Genomic DNA, 16,867 nt, shown 5'->3' on the forward strand with positions numbered 1-16,867 from the left:
TTCCACCCCTTCACCTAGTCCTGCCCCCCATTATGTGTAGTTAAAGTCACGAACAGATCACAGGTTCTGTGAATTTTTGTGTATTGCCCATGACCTGTCCCTGACTTTTACTAAAAATAACCATGACAAAACCTTAGCCTTAGGCATAGTATGTATAGCTACATAGGTTTTATTGGATTCTGTATATGGGATGGCCAGAAGCTGGGAATGGGCGACGGGATGGATCACTTGATGATTATCTGTTCTGTTCATTCCCTTTGAAGCACCTGGCATTGGCCATTTTTGGAAGACAGGATACTGGGTTAGATGGACCTTTGGTCTGACCCAGTATGGCCATTCTTATGTTCTTATATGTTATCTTCTACCCTCTTGGTGAGCACACCGGGAATTGAACTGAGGAGCTCCAGAGCTAAAAACATGAGCGGTTACATCTTGAGCTAAAAAGTTAAGGCTCTGTAGTTGAGGCTGTAATAATTCATATTCTCTGTGGATCATACAAGGGGGCCTGTAACATTCACTCACCAGCAGGTTACATACATACAAACTCAGTGGCTCATTTTTCCAAGTGTGTGAAAATGTCTTTTGATTGTGCTGAAAGAGGAACCATGTGACTTGTATCTCTCTGTAATGTTCTTGAAATATTATCCCCCTCCCTACTGCTCCCCTCCCTGTTCCTGACTAGGACTTTTATTGTTCCAAAGTTGAGAGAGCCCTCAAAGAATCCTTCCCAGTCTTTAGACCATATCCAGTACATGGAAGGGCATGACGCTGGAGTTTGTAATATCTTCTCTGCAGAGGTCTAACTGAAATAGATATCTGAATAAAACAGATTTCAAAGAAAGGTTGCTTCGGTTAAGTTCCAACATCTTCATTAGACACCTAAATAAGTGGCTAGATTTTCAAAGGTGCCAAGCACCCAGCATATCCTACTAACTTAAAATATGGGGAAAACTGGATGTAAAAAATTAGTATCTCTGAGTTAGTGAAATCTCTTAGTAAAAAAATAACTCTAGATTCCATTTGAAAACACCTATTGGTCATAATCCTGCTCATTGTGAGCTTTGCCACCGACTTCAGTCGGAGCAAGACCAGGTTTCTTATTTATAGTGAAGAATGCTATTATTGCAAAGCTGCAGTGTTTTATGTTTCAACACTGAGGACTGATCCTTTTCATGTGGGAGTCAGTGATGGAAGTTCCGAGTCCTTATTCTTTCCAAAGCCTGTGCTTTACATCAAGCTTGATTTTGGACCATTTACTTCAATAGAAGTTTTAAGTGTGAATAAATATCAGGATCAGGCCCTTAGAGTTTTCTTTCCTATCAACGTACTGTATAAGGGATCTATGCACAAATCTTTAAGAGCACATCAATCCTTCATGCTTTAATGAGACAATAACTCCTTTAGATGCCAGTGTAATGCTGTAGTTTAGGAAAATAAGGGATAACACTTTATTACTAAAAGCAACAGATGTCCTCATTAGTATGCACAAGAAAAGTTTTGCTATGCAGTATGGAGAAAGGCTCTTAATAGCTTTGTCTGATCTTGGAAGGCACTGAGTACTGTCAGCGTGGGCTGAGGCCACTTATTACTTTGCTGGATATACTTAGAATCTTGCAAGGTCATGGCTTAAATATTCTACTAACCGTGCACCACGGTGCATCACTTTATCTTTGTTATACATTGTCTGGGGAAGCGTCCCTCCATCATCCATATTAGCAACACAGTAGAGTAATTGGATTCACTTTTCTCAATTCATATGTACACCTCTGTCAAAAACAGAATCAATAATGTTAACTTAAAGGTGGGAAAAGAGCAAGCTAAGCTCTCTCCTTTCCTAATAGCACATTTGACCATACATAAAGCCGAATGTTCCACATCACTCAGGAACCTGCCTTTTGTATTGAAATGTTTCAGCCATTTTCAGTTGCCACGGCTTTGCACTTCTTCAAAACACAAGAGTGATGTTCAGTCCTCTAAAGCTGACATGCTGCACTTAAGCTTATATTTTCATTCTCTGACCAACTTTGATGTGGGCAAAGTGGCCATCAATGAACAGTAAGTGATACTTCCTCTTTCTCTTCTTTTTGTAAAGAAATTAGTAGTAAGCAGAAAAATCTACACAAGAAAAATGACAGCTCCCAGCCACTGGCCTGTGCACAAGTACTGTACTACAACTAGGGGTACTTCAGGCTTTTGTGATTGCCGCACTAGACTCTGGACTCTCAACTAATGAGACTTTGTGCTAGGCTTCATCATGCTCTGCTGTCCACCTTCCATTCAGTTGTAGACACTCTAACCTGCAGTTGATCTTCAGTGACCATGACATTTGGATCTGGAGCAACCCAATTCTGACTGGTTTCAGAGGAACAGCCGTGTTAGTCTGTATTCGCAAAAAGAAAAGGAGTACTTGTGGCACCTTAGAGACTAACGAATTTATTTGAGCATGAGCTTTCGTGAGCTACAGCTCACTTCATCAGATGTTTACCGTGGAAACTGCAGCAGACTTTATATACACACAGAGAATATGAAACAATACCTCCTCCCACCCCACTGTCCTGCTGGTAATAGCTTATCTAAAGTGATCAACAGGTGGGCCATTTCCAGCACAAATCCAGGTTTTCTCACCCTCCACCCCCTCTCTCCCACACAGGGGGAGAGTGAATTTGTGTGGGGGGTGGAGGGTGAGAAAACCTGGATTTGTGCTGGAAATGGCCCACCTGTTGATCACTTTAGATAAGCTATTACCAGCAGGACAGTGGGGTGGGAGGAGGTATTGTTTCATATTCTCTGTGTGTATATAAAGTCTGCTGCAGTTTCCACGGTAAACATCTGATGAAGTGAGCTGTAGCTCACGAAAGCTCATGCTCAAATAAATTCGTTAGTCTCTAAGGTGCCACAAGTACTCCAATTCTGACTGCAGTTGAATGGAAAGCAGCAGGCACTGGGCACAATCGTCATTTGCACTGGCTGGAATTCGGCTCTTTGAGAGAGATTTTTAAACTTGGTTGCTCTTGCAGTGCAAAGGGACCTTAATAAAGCCAAGGATCTAGCTTAAGTTTGGAAAAATGAAAAGGTTAGGAATCCCAACTGCTGTACACTTACACACACACAAAAACTACATTAAAAGAACAAAAAGAAAAGGAGTACTAGTCTCTAAGGTGCCACTAGTACTCCTTTTCTTTTTGCGAATACAGACTAACATGGCTGCTACTCTGAAACCTGTCATTAAAAGAACACTATGCTATGCAGGGTGAAAAGTCTAGCACTCAAAAGTTGGGAAATGTCATCAATATGGTTACCTATACAACCTTAATTGGGCTCTGTTGTCTATATGGGGGATGGGACACTTTGCCAGGGGGTTTCACGTGTATTTTCTGACAGCAGAGGAATGGTGAGGCTCCGTGATCTTGGGTACCATACCAGGTACTGGAGGGAAGTGTGCCCTTGTGGGCACAGACTCTTCTGCCTATTCTCCCCAAGCTTGATCCCTTCTATGCTGTTCCCTCCAACCTGTCTGTATTCCCATCCTGTCTCTTCCCCACTCCTGGCTCCTTGTCCCTGTCCCATTCTCTTCACTTAACCAGTCCCAGTCTCTATTTCTCAGGCTTCTCATTCCACTCTCCTTGCCCAACAAGTCCTAGTCTCACCCTTCTGGACTCCCAGGCCCAGTCCGTCCCCTCACTATTCCTTATCTCCAGTTGCATTGCCCGGCCAGTCCCAGTTTCCTCACCTGCTGTCTCAATCCAATCTGTCTCTCTCCTACCCTGGCCTCCAGGCTCCCCCCACCACCCACACTCTCCACTGACTCCCTGTCCTAAAGTCCCGCCCTGGGCTACTCATCCAGTCTCAGCATGCCTCAGCCTCCTCCTCCCAAGCCTCTTTGTCCCTCCAGTCCCAGTTCTCCCCATGGACACCCACTTCTTGTCAGATTTATCTCCCCTCTCCCTTCACCTCCTTCCCTCTGCCCTACCAGTTCTCACTCCCAGTGTCCTTGCCCAGCTAGTCCCAGTTTCCCCCCACTCCTCATCTGGTCTCAGTCATCCCCCACCTTCTGGCTCCCAGGCCCTCTCTTCTGTTGCTCTCCTCAGTTCCCAGTCAGAATCACCTTGCCTAGCCAATCCCAGTCTCCCCCATGCCAACTCCCAGGCCCATTTTCCCTTCTCACCCCCCAGGTACCATCCTCTCTGTATATGAATAAGACAGTTTCCTCTGCCACACGCCTAGGCCCAGCAGCAGGCTCAATGATAGATGAGGAGAGACTGGCTCTCTGTTCAGGTACCCAAACCCAGCACAGCCCACAGCAGTGCAGAACTGCAAGAAATTTGTGCTCAGCCCCTAGCTAGAGCATGCCCAGTGCAGACAGAATCTTCAGTTGAATTTAGCTGCTAAAATCTAAGAAATCTCTGATGAGCACATGTGAACTGCAATTTTTCAAAGGAATATAAGTTGGCCAAATATGGCACATTCCTGACATAAAACTAACCCCCTTGCAAAATTTCATACTCCAAAGCTCTAGAGCAGTGATACTCAGACTGAGGCTCAGGAGCCCCAAATGGCTTTTTAACGTGTCTCCTCGTTGCATCACACAATATTAGAACAATGTGATTTAATTATTAACCAATCAGGATGCGTTTACTATGTTATTAACCAATTGTAGAATACCTGGTCAATCATTTTGCTGTCATCACTGCTCTAAAGCTTCTTAAGAAAAGGCTGCCAGAATATTTTTTAACATGAGCAAAACAACATATTTCCCCCCAACCTTGTTCTTGGAAACAGCAAACTATTTTGGCTAAAATTTACAAATGATAATAATAATAACCAGCTTGAGGCAGATTCCTGACATTGAATATATCGACCAAACAATTAAAGTTTGGTAACTGGAAATAGTGTCTTACAAAAGGAAGTGTTGGGCAATCTTAAAATAGATGGTGCTACCAGTTCCATCTATAATTGTAGCAGACTGCTAGTCTCTCATAGATAAGGATATATATTCAGTCATTAGTAATCATAATCACTAATATGAATCACTGGCAAATATTAGTAATGTATGAAGGCACTAAAAGGTCTTTAAGCCAGAAGAGTGGAGTAATTCTAGCAGAGTAGTATTATTCATAACCTGGGGAGTATAAGCTAAATGTAAATCTGTGAACTAAAGTAATAGCAGTATTTGTTGAAAACTGAATGAGTCCTTATGACAAAACTCATTTGAAAGAACAAGGATACATGTGGGACGTTACACTAGTAATAAGGGTCATTCAAAAGCACAAAATGTTAATTAACCCTCAGCATCTGAACCAACTGAGGTTATGGGTCAAATTCTCTTATCATTTATACAAATCCAAAGTAACCAACTTAAATGAATGGGGAATTATTCTGTATTTGCACACATTAACTGTGATCAGAATTTGGATTTTACAGAACGTTACAGTACAGACAGCTAAAATGCAAGTGTCCTCTACCCTCTCCTGTCGACATGTCTCAACGCTATTTTGGGGAGATGACCTCTGGGTGTGAAAGGCTAATTCAGCCTGCAAATCGGTCCAGGTGACTTCCTCTAAGGGTATCAGCTGTCATGGTAGTTTTTGTGATTACAAGCACTTGTCTACCAGGAACAAAACTCAGGTTACCAACTCATTTCCCAGGCATCAGATGATAATGATAGTTGATCACACTACACACTGTACAAACAGTACTACAGTCTTCTAGGGCGATAGCCATGAACCTATTGTAAGCTATATCATTTTGGACTATTATTGCAAAATGTTGCATCCATTTTTATGTGTGTGATGTTGGCTGAATTTGAACTGGTGACCAAGAAGTAAAAGGTTGTTGTACAAATCTTCTGAGCCATCTTCTCTAGTCTTATTTACACAATGGCTCCTAATGGTACCTTTAGAGCCACTTTGATCAGTTTGTGAGCCTAGTCCAACAAATGTTTACTCTGATCAGTAATCCTTACTCAGGTGTGTAGTCCCACTGTAGATTACTCATGTGAGTAAGAGTTTTCAGGACCATGCACTATGTCAGCAGTTTTTAAAATGTGTTGGAATAAGTGGTAAAAATCCTCATGAAAAGTAGCTCCAGTACACTTTTATAGCTATTTCTCAAAATTAAATATCTCAAAGTGCCTTTCCTTTTTCAGTTCCTAAAGGCAGTTATGGCTAGTTATGGATAAATGACTTGCCATGATTTCATTGTTTCTGCATCAGAGCTGCTTTTAAGTTATATGTTCACAGAACAGCATAGTAATTTGACAAATATTTCATTTTACACCAAAGTTCTTTGGCTAAAAATAAATAAGTGCTGTATTGTAAGGCCTCGTGCTGTGTACAAGCTTCAACTTGGAAAGAAGTTTTGCAGTTAAGTTTGTGCTTAAATTCAGCCTTAACTACAGCAGCATTAGTGAGATCTGCAGTTATGTAGTAAAGCAGAGCCATGTGCCCAAGATTCAGAGCCAGCCAGAATTGTTTTGGGAGGTGAGGGTAAGATGGGAACACTAATGGTGAGTTCTTCCAGGGGGCACTGACAGACAAGAGTGGGCTGCTAAGATATAAGTCATAGTCACTTTGTGGGTTGGATTTCTGCAGTCCCTCTCCTAATATTGCCTCCTCACCATAGTCTTGACTCAAGGAAGGAAAGTCAACAAAGCAAAAGTAAAACAAATACAAGACAAAATTGGCTGTTATAGCTTATGTTAGGAAACATCTCCTTTATTGACTCTAGCTTCTCACTCATGCAAAGCTGATGGTAATAGTGCTCCAAAAGAATTGAAAATTCCAGCTGCCTTCCTTATCCTGATATTTTGTAATCTTTATGGGTGAATTTTTTGAATGCTTATGGAATGAGTTTCCAGCTGCTCTGTCTGGAATCAGATAAAGAATTCTTCCTAAATTTAAGTACCCATGTTTGAAAGTGTGGATCTTGGCTTTTAAAATTATTTTTTTCAGTGGAGAGGGATTTTCATATAAAAATGAAGGATTTTCTTAAAATATCCTGCAGCAGTAAAAGAATTATTCAGATCTTTCTTCTAAAAGATTTTCATACCTCTTTTGAGAGAGGCTTTGACTAAAATAAAGATTTCTATTTGCAATTTACAAAATATAGCAGTTTTCCATTAATCAGATGACTACAAATAAAATGCATTTTAAGAATTAATTTGGATGGCAACTTTACTATAAGAGTTTTTCATGAATTCAAATAAATTCTTTACATCCAATTTTCTGTAACTGTCATTTATAAATAGTTTAGGAATCTATTTTGTTTCACTCTGATAGGTAAACTCAAGAAGTCTCATGTTTACCTTAAGGCTTGATAATTTTCAGTTTATGATGCATCACTTGCAACTCAGTTTATTAAATGCTTGTGGTAGTGTTGGTATTTCACACAAACTTTTTCACACATCTAACCATTTTAGTATAACGTTTTTTCATTTTAATACTGTTTCATCAAACAACATTTTGGACTTAATTTCAGATAAAAACAAGAATTGGCAGAGGCTCGAGGACCATAAATCTGTCAAAATATGAATCTTCAGGTTATTATAAAAAGAAAAGGAGTACTTGTGGCACCTTAGAGTAATGATGCATCCGATGAAGTGAGCTGTAGCTCACGAAAGCTTATGCTCATATAAATTGGTTAGTCTCTAAGGTGCCACAAGTATTCCTTTTCTTTTTTGCGAATACAGACTAACACGGCTGCTACTCTGAAACAGGTTATTATAACAATTGTAATATCATTACTTAGAGTCTGTGTACAAACATTTTGCCCATCATTGGCTAGAGAGCTCTTCACTTTTCTTACATGCTATTATTCTTCCCTAAGAATATTCTTATTATAATATTCCATATTCTTCTTCTTTCCACTTTTCTAGAGTCTAGCTTTTGATGTTTGTTCCTCTGTTTCTAAATCTTTCCACAAGTTCTTGGTGATTTCCCTTACATTTCAGTCTTCCAGGTAATGGAGTTTACTTTTCCAGTTCTGTAGCACATCAATAAACAAGGTGTACTTGTTCCTCTCAGATTTTCTAGAGAATTCTGAGGAAATAGCTTGCAACTCTGGATAAAACCTTAAATCCTGTGTCTGTTCTTCCTGCTTTGAAATAAAAATGCATTCTAGTAACTTAAAGGCCAAAGTATGGCGATTTATGTATTCTCTTCCTTATTTATAGTTCACTTTTTGGTTTTGGTGAAAACATACTTTAACTCCGATATGTAAAATATTTAAGATGAAAAATATTCTAGAAAATAACTTTATTGTTGTCCATATTGGTTGCTTTTTCAATTATGTGGTTTCTGTAGTTTGTCTTCCATGCAGTGAATATTAATTGCTGGTACTGACAACTGGCCTCAAAAATACTGTATATTTCTGAAAGTGGCAGTTTTACTGTCCATGACAGCAACAATCTCCATCCAGTACTAAAGTTGCAGAACCAAGGAGTTGTTCTTTTCATGAGAGTTCACGTTGTAGAACTAGTTTAATGTAGGTGAAGGTTATCAGTACATGATATCTTCTGCTGTAACAGTCGCCTCTTCTGTTTTAGTCTTGAATTCAGGGAAATGAACCCCACTTATGGCTATTAGCAACAAATTTACTACATGAGATGTAGCACTAGCCACACAAAGCCAAATGGAGCTTTCATACCGTTCTTCCAAAATTACAAACTGAAAGACATTTTCCTGGAAATTGGCAATTCTTTCTGTGAGGCGATGAAGTTTAACAGCAGCTATAAAGCTAGTGACTGCCAGTGCTGTAAAGCCTCCTGCAACAAAATGAAAAAATAATTAATCATTTTCAAAACAAGTCAGACATTTTGGCTGTGATTCACAAAAACATGCTTTAAACACATAATTAAAGTTAAACACATAATTAAGTGCTAGTCAGATTAAGGATGGATTTAAAGATGTGCCTAAGTGCTTTCCTGAACTGGGGCTTTTATTAGTTATGTGACCAAGCATTGCACCAATGTTATGTTTCTATTAAAGTTCTCTTGTATGTGATATTGAGGCTATATATGTGAATTCCCTGTTCATACAAAACAATCTACAATATGCTGAAGGCTGAAATGCCTTCTAATAGTTTTAGTCTAATATGGGGGAATACAGTGCTAACTCTATTTTTGCACACAAGTATATAAGCCAAGGAGAAATACAGACTTGGCAAGGGGAAGATGTTTTCATTTTTGTACACATTTACTTTTACCATTTTAAATTCAAATGTGGTTGGTAGTAAAAGTTATTTTACCTGCAAGTAAATTCCATAGGCATATACCGGCTGGACCTTTAATAGCTCGGTATGGAACTTTTATTGCATTGAGAATGCAGAATCCAAAACTGACCAGAGCAAAGGAAATGGCCGCACAAAGGAAGATTAAAATCATCACATGAAGGCCTGCATTCAGCTTTTTCACCAGATGCGGGAAGACTGGCAAGAAACAAATATTCAGTTATTCAGTGTATAAATCTTCCTGTGAAAACGACAGGATACACATTATACTGATGCTATAAACTGCTTTTCACTCAAATTAACAAGGCATTATTTACGAGAGGAATCAATCTGGTAGATACAGGTGTGTTAGTTCATGAGGGATGAATTTATCTGCTCACTACATCAGAGGAGCAGAATTCGGACCCTGTAACCCCCTGAAGTTTGGGGAAATTCAGATACAGCATATGTCCATGCTGTGAGCTGGAGGTGTGATTCCCCCAGCTTGAGTAGACCTATTCACACTAGCTGTCATGGAGCTAGTGTGCTAAAAACAGTAGTGTAGCTGCTGTTGCATAGGCAGCGGCGAGCAGCAGCATGGACCAGCTGCCAAGGTTATGCATCCTTGTGGCCCAGGTGTGTTCGTATGCAAGGCAGCTAGCCCATGCCACTGCTCACTGATCCCCGTGCTACTTCGACTGCATTATTATTTTTAGCATGCTAGCTCTATTAGAACTAGGGCAACTATGTCTATATGAGCTGGGAATCATATACCTAGTTCCAAATGTAGACACAATCTCAGATCCAAACCCAGTGCCATGAGCTCATTTCTAATAGTTACGTATCTGTATTGTACTTATACAACTAAATGTGATTAAGTGCCTTGCTGAATCAGGCTGTCAGCCTAGGAGACTTCACTACAGGCCAGGCTGCCTTAAGCAGGCTAGATATGCTACTGCAGTCACAATAGATAGTGCTAATGAACAAGTTACTTCTGTCTTGATACCACCACCAAAAAATAAAAAGTTAAAAGAACATTATTAAGGTTGCAAAGTCCAGTATGCAAAAGTTAGGAAATGCCACAGTTAAGGTTGCCTGTTCCCCATGTGTGTATGCATTATAATACGGCCTTTAATTACAGAGTCACGAACTATTTTTTCCATAGGACTCCTGCCTCATTTCATGTTCCCATGGGTCCACTGTTCTGTCCATTCTCCTCAAGCATAACCCCTTCTACCCTGTTCCCTCCAACCTGTCCCAATCTGGTCCCTTCTTTTTCCTACCCCAGCTTGTTCTCTCAGTCTCATTCGCTATTTCTCAGGCTTCTTGCCCAGACTCCCTGCCCATCAAGACTTAATCCCACCCCTCCAAACTTACCTTCTCAACCAATCCCAGTTCCCTGCCACTCCCAGCTCCTCATGTGATCTATCTGGTGTGTAGTCACTGCCCCCCTCCTCCACCCCGCAGCCACAGACTCTATCCCCACTTGTTTGTAGTCCCAATCTTTCTCCATCCAGTCTCTGTGTCCTTGTTCCAGTTTCTTTCCCTAATCAGTACCAATTCTCCCCCCTGCTCCCTGGTTGCTCATCAGATAAATCTTACCCCATCCCCTTTTCCCTCCTTACCCAGGCCCCACTGGTTCTCAGTCTCTTTGCCTAGCCAGTCCCAGTCTCCCTCGACAGCTCATCCAATCTCAGTCTTCCCCACATCCACTTCCTCCCAGTCCCTCCCACAACCTCCATTTCTGGCTCCTAGTCCCATCTCCTTGCCCTGCCAGTTCCAGTGTCCCCAGGCCCAACCTACAAAAAGCTCTTAATAATACAGGCCTCTGTGTTCCCTCCAATGTATCTGCGGTCAGATGAGTTTTCTCAGTCTCCTTTCTCAGGTTGCCTCTGAATGAGGCAAGGGAATAGCCATTCTCTGTTTAGGGACCTCATCTACAGAATCAAGAAGCTGTTCAGCAGAATCCTTCTATGACTGTTTTCCAGGAATGGTCTAAGGCCTTTGTATTTGGGTCAGTATATCACTGACCATTTTAGCCTCCCCCTTTCACCTTCTTTTTTTTTTCTATGTTTGGCTCAGCTGTAGTCTAGGAAGGTAACAGCTAGTTTTGCTGCAGCACTGGCCAAGTTTTAGTTACATTTTGTATAAAGTTTGCAGAGCATCCCAGTCCGGGCTGGCCTTAGGTTTTATGTGGCTCTATGTGAAGTAACACATGCAGGATCCCCTATATGTTATAAACTGTTCAGGAAGCACAGGCAGGGCAGAAAAGGTGGGGGAGTAGCACTGTATGTAAGGGAGCAGTATGACTGCTCAGAGCTCTGGTACGAAACTGCAGAAAAACCTGAGTGTCTCTGGATTAAGTTTAGAAGTGTGAGCAACAAGAGTGATGTAGTGGTGGGAGTCTGCTATAGTCCACCGGACCAGGGGGATGAGGTGGATGAGGCTTTCTTCCGGCAACTCGCAGAAGCTACTAGATCTCACGCCCTGGTTCTCAGGGTGACTTTAATTTTCCTGATATCTGCTGGGAGAGCAATACAGCGGTGCATAGACAATCCAGGAAGTTTTTGGAAACCATAGGGGACAATTTCCTGCTGCAAGTGCTAGAGGAGCCAACAAGGGGGGGAGCTTTTCTTGACCGGCTGCTCACAAACCGGGAAAAATTAGTGGGGGAAGCAAAAGTGGATGGGAATTTGGGAGGCAGTAACCATGAGTTGGTTGAGTTCAGGATCCTGACACAGGGAAGAAAGGTAAGCAGCAGGATATGGACCCCGGACTTCAGGAAAGCAGACTTCGACTCCCTCAGGGAACGGATGGGTAGGATCCCCTGGGGGACTAACATGAAGGGGAAAGGAGTCCAGGAGAGCTGGCTGTATTTCAAGGAATCCCTGTTGAGGTTACAGGGACAAACCATCTCGATGTGTCGAAAGAATAGTAAATATGGCAGGTGACCAGCTTGGCTTAATGGTGAAATCCTAGTGGATCTTAAACATAAAAAAGAAGCTTACAAGAAATGGAAGGTTGGACATATGACCAGGGAAGAGTATAAAAATATTGCTCGGGCATGTAGGAATGAAATCAGGAGGGCCAAATCGCACCTGGAGCTGCAGCTAGCAAGAGATGTCAAGAGTAACAAGAAGGGTTTCTTCAGGTATGTTGGCAACAAGAAGAAAGCCAAGGAAAGCGTGGGCCCCTTACTGAATGAGGGAGGCAACCTAGTGACAGAGGATGTGGAAAAAGCTAATGTACTCAATGCTTTTTTTGCCTCTGTCTTCACGAACAAGGTCAGCTCCCAGACTGCTGCGCTGGGCAGCACAGCATGGGGAGTAGATGGCCAGCCCTCTGTGGAGAAAGAGGTGGTTAGGGACTATTTAGAAAAGCTGGATGTGCACAAGTCCATGGGGCCGGACGAGTTGCATCCAAGAGTGCTAAAGGAGTTGGCGGCTGTGATTGCAGAGCCATTGGCCATTATCTTTGAAAACTCGTGGCGAACGGGGGAAGTCCCAGATGACTGGAAAAAGGCTAATGTAGTGTCAATCTTTAAAAAAGGGAAGAAGGAGGATCCTGGGAACTACAGGCCAGTCAGCCTCACCTCAGTCCCCAGAAAAATCATGGAGCAGGTCCTCAAAGAATCAATCCTGAAGCACTTACATGAGAGGAAAGTGATCAGGAACAGTCAGCATGGATTCACCGAGGGAAGGTCATGCCTGACAAATCTAATCACCTTCTATGATGAGATTACTGGTTTTGTGGATGAAGGGAAAGCAGTGGATGTATTGTTTCTTGACTTTAGCAAGCTTTTGACACGGTCTCCCATAGTATTCTTGTCAGCAAGTTAAAGAAGTATGTTATGGATGAATGCACTATAAGGTGGGTAGAAAGTTGGCTAGATTGTCGGGCTCAACGGGTAGTGATCAATGGCTCCATGTCTAGTTGGCAGCCGGTGTCAAGTGGAGTGCCCCAGGGGTCGGTCCTGGGGCCGGTTTTGTTCAATATCTTCATAAATGATCTGGAGGATGGTGTGGATTGCACTCTCAGCAAATTTGCGGATGATACTAAACTAGAAGGAGTGGTAGATACACTGGAGGGCAGGGATAGGATACAGAGGGACCTAGACAAATTGGAGGATTTGGGCCAAAAGAAAACTGATGAGGTTCAATAAGGATAAGTGCAGGGTCCTGCACTTAGGACGGAAGAACCCAATGCACCGCCACAGACTAGGGACCGAATGGCTAGGCAGCAGTTCTGCGGAAAAGGACGTAGGGGTGACAGTGGACGAGAAGCTGGATATGAGTCAGCAGTGTGCCCTTGTTGCCAAGAAGGCCAATGGCATTTTGGGATGTATACGTAGGGGCATAGCCAGCAGATTGAGGGACGTGATCGTCCCCCTCTGTTTGATGTTGGTGAGGCCTCATCTGGAGTACTGTGTCCAGTTTTGGGCCCCACACTACAAGAAGGATGTGGATAAATTGGAAAGTGTCCAGCAAAGGGCAACAAAAATGATTAGGGGTCTGGAACACATGACTTATGAGGAGAGTCTGAGGGAACTGGGATTGTTTAGTCTGCAGAAGAGAAGAATGAGGGGAGATTTTATAGCTGCTTTCAACTACTGGAGAGGTGGTTCCAGAGAGGATGGTTCTAGACTATTCTCAGTGGTAGAAGAGGACAGGACAAGGAGTAATGGTCTCAAGTTGCAGTGGGGGAGGTTTAGGTTGGATATTAGGAAAAACTTTTTCACTAGGAGGGTGGTGAAACACTGGAATGCGTTACCTAGGGAGGTGGTAGAATCTCCTTCCTTAGAAGTTTTTAAGGTCAGGTTTGACAAAGCCCTGGCTGGGATGATTTAATTGGGGATTGGTCCTGCTTTGAGCAGGGGGTTGGACTAGATGACCTCCTGAGGTCCCTTCCAACCCTGATATTCTATGATTCTATGCAACTCTTCCACTTCTCTGAGGTGTCCATGCCTTCATAGACCCAAGTTGACTGGATTACTCTGAAAAACTCAGTGCTCTTCAAGCATGTGTATTTTTAAAGTTTATGCTTCCATTTATTTAATTTTTGGGTTGTTAATTGGGTTAAAAAACTAATCACCATACTGCCAGGCTTTGCTATAAATTGGAGCCTAAGGAAAAACAGGACCAACAGATGGAAGAAGAGTGGGGGAGGTAGGAGGATGCCTGAGCAGTGTGGAGACGGAAACTAGTATCCTTTGTTATTAGAGAATAATTATCATGGTAGGGTGTTCTGTGGCACACACTGTCGGTGTGATACTGGGAGCACTAATATAAAGCAGTTTATTAGGGGAGAGGGCATAAGGACAAAATGTACAGGGCAAAATTCCAACTAAGCCTTCAGATTTGTGCGGGGAGGAAGGAAAGAGGATGAAAAGTGCGTCCTCATCACTGTGCGTCCTCATCAAGGGATGAGGGCAGATAACCCACCACACAGTACTCTGAGGTCACTGGGTTTGGGGGTCTGTTCAATTCCTGTTTCTACAGCAATAGAGAGAAGGGTCCTTATTAAGTGTGGTCCCCTAGGGCCTCCTGAGGTGTTCTACCTGTGTATGCTGCACACTGGCAAAATGGCTCTGGAGTGCCTGCCAGCCTGCCACACCCAGCATAGGCAACCCCTCAAGGGGAGAACAGGTGTTTGCCCACAGTATCTAACTAAAGATTTCATAAATCTACATTTTTTGAAAAAAGGAAATCTCGATACCATATTCATTTACAGAATTTGTGAGGGCCCGATCTTGCAGTCCTAGCAGGGAAGATTCCCGCTGATTTTAATTGGAGTTTGGTTTGCGTAAGCACTGTAGGATCAGACCCTTTGGGCATAATATCCATGTATTCCAGAAGTCACTCTGCAATTATAGCACTCCCCTTCAGGTTGCATAGCAACTGATGAGAAAGTCTGTATTTATTAAGGATTGAATTAGCCCTACATGATTGAGCAGGGGACTAAGGGGATATAAAGTTGCCCCTTCCTCCATTCCCCTGAGCAGAATCTACCCAGATATTGAGCTCAGGTATGGGCAAGTGAGTGAGCAGGGGCTGTATGCCAGTATTCCCTCCCACAAGCAGCTGGGCATGGTGGAAGAAGAGAGTGTCAAGGAGCAGGCAGAGCCATGGCTCCTTCCCCTGTTACAGCCTTTGGAGTCAGCTGGAAGGGTAGTTGACCTACACAACATACTTCCTCTTCCCCCATGTAAAATAGGAGCTCTAAGACAATCCTGTCTCGGAGGGGTGTCTCTGAGTCACAGTTCCTTCCCAGAACTCCTCCTAGGGTGGCACAGAGATACACACAGGCCCAACACAGAATTTAAAGGAAACTCTCAGTCTATCCCATAATAATTAAGGAATATTTTTCTTATCTTGCTTATGCAGTGATACAAGGTTGTACCAAAGAACATAACTAAATGTTTGTTTTTTAAAATTCTCACTCATATTTCAGAACCATAAAAGCCCCAAGTAAACTGAGCCATAGATGTGAGTTCAATAACTATTCCTATTCTATGGGTACTACAAACAAAAGGACTTACAATGCTCTTAGAATTTATTTATATATTCAACCAAAACTTTACTTACTTGTGAATTTGGAAAGCCGTCCACCCAAACCACATTGTCGTATTTTTTCCCCCCGAAAGAGTCCATAGTGAATATCTCCAATGAACTTGACTAGCTCTGGATCTGTGGCGTTGACCAAATCAGCTCCTGTTTTACAAAGGATTTTGCCAGCCATCCACTTTTGGATCCCCATAGCAATGACAATCAAGAGAAAAGACACAAAACTCAATGCAGAAGCCAAGGCAAACAAGGTCTTTTTAAAGCAGTTGGGCATCCTAGTAGTTTCAAGAAATCATCTCCAAGGCCGCTCTGCAGTAATTAGATGAGTTTCACATTTTGCTGCTGCTCAGAAATCCACAGGTGGTAAGATGCCAGTTATTCCACACACACCCTTTAAATCTCATTGTATTTTAAAACTTCAGAGGCACAGTTAAAAATCAAGCCCAAAGTATAGATTTGCTGCAACAACATCCTGAAATGGTTGCAAAGAACAACTTCATTACACTGTAGCACAGTGGTGCTTGTTTCTGCAGAAAGTAATCCTATCTCTATTGCACGACTAATGTTTCATCAGAGGGTTTAATTGTTCCCTGTTTTAAATATTCAAATGACACCAATTTCTTGACAATGATCACGTAGGAGAAATTTAGATGCACAATTCAGTTGTATGAATTATAAAGAAAAGTTAAACAAATTGTGTGAATGGGACGTAGCGTGGAAAAAAAAAATTGGCACCAGAATTCTGCTGACACCGAAGCTGTATCAAATGTCTTTCCCTTGGTGCTTGCTGCGGTCCCACTTTTTCTAAATGTCACTACTGTCACAGCCACCAGAAGTGTTTGTAAACAACAAAATGATGACCCTCCATTCGCCAAGCCTGTTAATTGAAGTGTATAAATTATGTTTCGGGATGCCAAGACTTATTAGATTAATCTTCTATATAAAATGGGGTGCAAAGCAAGTTGTTGTGGCTTGGAGAAGCACAATGCCAGCCTTATTTAACATATACCAGCAACTTGCTATTGTAAACATGTGCAGAAACAGCCACCACTGTACATGCCAGAAGTTCTACTAGATAGCACTGTAAAAAAATAGTTTGC

The 16,867-nt window shown here is 42.2% G+C and overlaps 1 protein-coding gene across 1 annotated transcript; it reads right to left on the reverse strand.

The window, feature by feature from the left end:
• Positions 1-8,495: 8,495 nt before the first annotated feature.
• On the reverse strand, positions 8,496-16,041 carry CLRN2 (clarin 2). Its single transcript, XM_048848776.1, has 3 exons — positions 15,789-16,041; positions 9,244-9,423; positions 8,496-8,761 (listed from the first exon to the last, which is right to left on the reverse strand). The coding sequence occupies exons 1-3, from the start codon at positions 16,039-16,041 to the stop codon at positions 8,496-8,498; spliced, it is 699 nt and encodes a 232-aa protein (XP_048704733.1).
• Between the last annotated feature and the right edge of the window lie 826 nt (positions 16,042-16,867).

Source organism: Caretta caretta, chromosome 4 (genome assembly GCF_965140235.1).
Source record: "Caretta caretta isolate rCarCar2 chromosome 4, rCarCar1.hap1, whole genome shotgun sequence".
NCBI lineage: Eukaryota > Metazoa > Chordata > Testudines > Cheloniidae > Caretta > Caretta caretta.